General features: G+C 43.7%; 1 protein-coding gene across 1 annotated transcript in view; it reads left to right on the top strand.

Annotated features, from left to right (window-relative positions):
* Positions 1-911, top strand: part of eif1b (eukaryotic translation initiation factor 1B) — a 2,005-nt gene extending 1,094 nt beyond the window's left edge. The window contains exons 3-4 of the mRNA XM_056584221.1: positions 511-612; positions 706-911. Coding sequence (XP_056440196.1) covers positions 511-612; positions 706-750 — 147 coding nt within the window. The 3' untranslated portion in view covers positions 751-911. The remainder of the gene's footprint in view (positions 1-510; positions 613-705) is intronic.
* The last annotated feature ends 4,089 nt before the right edge of the window (positions 912-5,000 follow it).

Below are 5,000 nucleotides of genomic sequence, written 5' to 3'. Positions count from 1 at the left end.
ACTGATAGCACTTGTTCTTATTGAATGGTTCTCTTATGATGACAGCAATGTATAGTCGGTACACTTGCAATCTACACAATCTTTTTTCTAGATCATTACACAGAACTATATCATTTGCATTGATACGTTTTAATAATAGATTTTTATTCTTGTCGTTAAGTGTGTGCATCCATGTTTTCCGACTTGCAAGCCTGAACGTACTAATGTCGGATATTAGGTGTTTCCCATTTCGTCTTTCCACCTCAGACCGTTAACTAACGCAGCATAGTACGGCACATGTTTATCTTTCTTTGCTTGTGTAGGAAATTAGCTAGTCACTTGTTGGTATAGGCGTGTATTCGCCAAAACTGTATTTTAGTAACTATCTGAGGAATTTCCAATAATGGTATCGGAACAACTCTAGTTCTCACTGTCACAGGTGCTTATTACACTGTCACAACAGCAGTTTCGTATCAGAGCTGGAAGGTAGTTTAACTGTTTCTGGTCTGTTTTCCTGTCTGTGTTGAGCAGAAGTTCGCCTGTAATGGGACGGTGATTGAGCACCCAGAGTACGGCGAGGTCATCCAGCTGCAGGGAGACCAGAGGAAGAACATCTGCACCTTCCTGATGGAGGTGAGTTCAACCCTCTCTGACTCTAGACATGATCTTTGATCCGGGGGGTGTTCCTTCGTTCTTAATCCTCAGCGTTGTCCTCTTCCTCTCCAGATCGGAATCGTGCGCGAGGACCAGCTGAAGGTACACGGCTTCTGAGGAGATGCTGGCTCGGCCGCAGCCAAGGAGCGGCGTCTCCTACCCCCCTTTGTACCCCCCATGATCCCCCCAACCTCCATTAGCCACATGTCTCGTGTAACATTCTAAGAAGCAATAAAGTTTTTAACATGCACAACGTCTCCAGACCTTTGTCACTCGCTCTGCAGGAGATGGTTCCGTCTCGCTGGCCGCTTGGTGCCTTGGGCCACTTTAGTAGTCTCTCCATGTCAATGAGACAGAGCGAATTGTTGTTGTTGTTGTTGGTAGAGGGTTGTTTTTTGGGTCAGACAGCGGCTGCCGGTCGGATGTCCAGCATAACATTTCTCAACATGTGCGTGTCTTCACTCTATATACTCTGCGATATGGCATTGATCTGAACAGACATAGCCAGAAGCAACCCGCACTATAATCAACCAAGTCAATAAAATATGTCCGGAGAAAAGCTCGGCATCTTTGCTTGTTCTAAGTAGATAATTTGACTGAAAAGCCTAATGTCTGTTGTTCGTTCTGATCAGATCACACGTCTGAGATCTGATCAGAACGGATGTGTGGTCAGGCGGGCCTGAACATCCTCATGTGGGCGGGACGACCAGTTCGGAGAAAACTAAGACAAACGGGAATGGAGAGACTAAAATAGTATTTGTAAACTGAAATGATAACACTTGGTTTGTTATATGGGGCATTGCCTTTGATCTCTGTGGGCTGCTGATATACTATGGAGCATGTAGAACACAGAGCAAACGGTATTTCATAACCTTAGTGTACTTGTACTTGCATAGATATTAAGCTCTACAGCAGCCATTTTCTTGTTGAGGTCCATCTTGGGGATATTGTGACTCGTTCACAGGTTGTGTTTTATGCCTACATTATGTGTTTATGTATGACTGCACGTATTTGCCCGATCTATTACTGCATGGCAATATACGAGTTTTATGCTCATTTGCCTTTTTTTTTCTTTTTCTTCAAGCAGACAGAATTTACCAAACGTATTCGGCTGGGATTTGTGTATTGGCACTAAACCCCAGCAGATGGCGCTATTCTCTTGATTAGGATCCGCAGAACACAGATCAGAAAGATGGTATCCCGAAGAGGACAGATCTGTCTTTTGTGTCAATTGTCGATACCCTGTGACTTTAAACAGGCCATTAGCAGCACCGCACTGGTAGGCATATACAAGTTGTTCTTGTACCCCAGGGAACCACAGTGGCTCTGTTTAACAATCTCAACCACTTCCAAAACAAAACCACAACCCCTAAACGCCTGAGTTTGGAATGTCATGAAAACACCAAAGAGTCTCATTCACTACACTGTTTCTACAAATTAGCCCACCCCACACTGAAAACACCATTACACACTAAATTGCACACTCCCCAACACACTAATAAAACCTAACACATGCATTAATACACATTAACACACTCCTCAACCCACCCTTACACCCCAACAAACAACCTAAGACACTAACACACTTTAAAACGCACCCAAACTCACCCTAACACACACATTAACACCCGAACACACACTCTAACACACACTGAACACACCCTAACACACACTTACACTCTAACACACACCTTTACACCTTTACACCCTAACACACGCCCTCACACACACACCATAAGACACAATTCCACCTTTTCGTTCTTCATATTCTATTTCATTTTAAGGGGAGCGACTGTTTTAGAATGGCATGGTGACTGATGAGTGAAACGGGGAAAAGCTATTGCAGGAGAGAATCTTAGGGCAAGACAAATGAATTTTCAGCCGAATAATTAACTTAATTAACAAATTTACATGCATATTCATCAGGGCGGGGAAGTGGCTGCAGCCGCCATCTGATGAACATGGCAGTAATATGATCTCATTTACATCTCTGCCCTCACCCTCACTGGAACAGAGGACAGAGCAGACAGAAAGACACCTCACCCTCACTGGAACAGAGGACAGAGCAGACAGAAAGACACCTCACCCTCACTGGAACAGAGGACAGAGCAGACAGAAAGACACCTCACCCCTGGAGCAGACAGAAAGACACCTCACCCTCACTGGAACAGAGGACAGAGCAGACAGAAAGACACCTCACCCTCACTGGAACACAGGACAGAGCAGACAGAAAGACACCTCACCCTCACTGGGACAGAGGAGACAGGACCCTATGTGTAGGACTATGTGTAGGTCCCTGTGTACTGTGTGTAGGACTATGTGTATGACTAGGTCCCTGTGTGTAGGACCCTGTGTGTAGGACTCTGTGTGTACTGTGTGTAGGACTATGTGTGTACTTTGTGTAGGACTATGTGTAGGACTGTAGGTCACTGTGTGCAGGACTCTATGTCCCTGTGTGTAGGACTCTGTAGGTCCCTGTGTGTAGGACTCTGTAGGTCCCTGTTTGAGGACTGTGTGTAGGTCCCTGTGTGTACTGTGTGTAGGACTGTGCAGGACTCTTTGTAGGGATTTTTTAGCAACAATCCATCTTTGTTGCAACAACAAAGATGGATTATGCCATTCACAACAGGAAACAGAACTTAAGTTAATCTCCCTTTTACATTTACCACTTATTTATGCTTTGGTGGAAAAAGCCAATTTTGATGCAATATCACGGCTTTTATGGCAGAAAGGGAACGGGCGTTTTCTTTACACGTGTTTGACACATACAAGGTAAGGCCTTGGTCCATAACTTCATTATTCTTACCCTTCCATTGGTACAACTACACCCTGCCAAGCAAGGCACACCCCACAAGAAAGACCCAAAGTACAAAGGCTCAAAGTAAAGTAACTATTCGCAAAAGTTATCAAATGTGTAGTTGTATGTGTGTAAAAGAAGGAAAGTTCTGCCAGGGAGTCTTCGGCTGTGAATGTTGGATACGACTCGATGCTAAATGGCTGCAGAACATAACGAATGGTATTTAAGGAGTCTTACCAGTTCATTAGCCGTTTTGGGAGCTAACATTAGCTGGTGATACAAATGGACCGGTCGTTTGACATGGCTTCCAAATGGGCTCCTAATGTGGCCCTGATTAGCCCAGTCAGGGCCACACTAACTTCATGTCATTTGTCCGGAGAGAAAGAGCCTGTTCCATTTTTAATGCTCCCTGTTCAGACTAACGGCGAGCTGAGATGAATGAGGTGGACCTTCACTGTACTCTTAGACTCTAGAGCTACGGACATCGCATGATGAGATTAAGATATGTAAAACTTTAAGATATTGTCGTATGGCGAAAACTTTAAGATATGGTTGCATGGTGGAGAACTTTAAAATATGTTTGCACTGTGGAAAACTTTAAGATATGGTTGCATGGAGGAAAACTTTAAGATATGATTGTATTGTGGAAAACTTTAAAATATGGTAATATGGTGAAAAGCTAAGATATGGTTGCATGGCGGAAAACTTTAAGATATGGTAATATGGTGGAAAGCTCTAAGATATGGTTGCATGGTGGAGAACTTTAAGATATGGTTGCATGGTGGAAAACTGGTGGAAATCTCAAGGAACTTATTACATGTTATGAAGGCAGCTTGATTCTTCTGGAAAACTGTTTGGTTATATTAGCTGCATTTTACGATCATAATTCTAAAACAGTTCTAGCCTACATGATTTTTAAAACACGAACATCGGAAACTAAAATTCTTATACTGAAGTAAGAATTAAATAATATGAATAATATTTCATATTTTCATTTATTTATTAAGTTACATCTCAATATAGTTTTGTTGTTACTGCACAGGATGCAAGTACACACACACACACACACACACACACACACACACACACACACACACACACACACACACACACACACACACACACACACACACACAAACACATAGACAGACAGACACACAAAGACACACACATGTAACACACATGCTTATTCTGCTCATCTATGAGTTTTCCACCAACTAAAGGGTGGTCCTGGGGGGTCCTTCTTGGACCGGACAGGGTAGAGGGGCGTGCCAAAGAGATGCCAATCCAATATTCAAATGATTGTGTTGGCTTCATGAGCTGAGTCCTGACCAGACGTCTGTGAGGATGTCCTCTGAAGCTCCTGCTGAAATCTCTCTCTAAACCCCGTCCACCCTCATCCAAACAGAGATTAGAGGATCTAACAGGGAACATTCTGCACCCCACACCATCTGCACCACAGACTGGAGGTCTGGTGGGAGTACGAGAGAGAGAGAGAGAGAGAGAGAGAGAGAGAGAGAGAGAGAGAGAGAGAGAGAGAGAGAGAGAGAGAGAGAGAGAGAGAGAGAGA

Source organism: Gadus chalcogrammus, chromosome 23 (genome assembly GCF_026213295.1).
Source record: "Gadus chalcogrammus isolate NIFS_2021 chromosome 23, NIFS_Gcha_1.0, whole genome shotgun sequence".
Taxonomy (NCBI): Eukaryota; Metazoa; Chordata; class Actinopteri; order Gadiformes; family Gadidae; genus Gadus; species Gadus chalcogrammus.
This window is presented reverse-complemented; position numbering and strand designations above follow the sequence as displayed.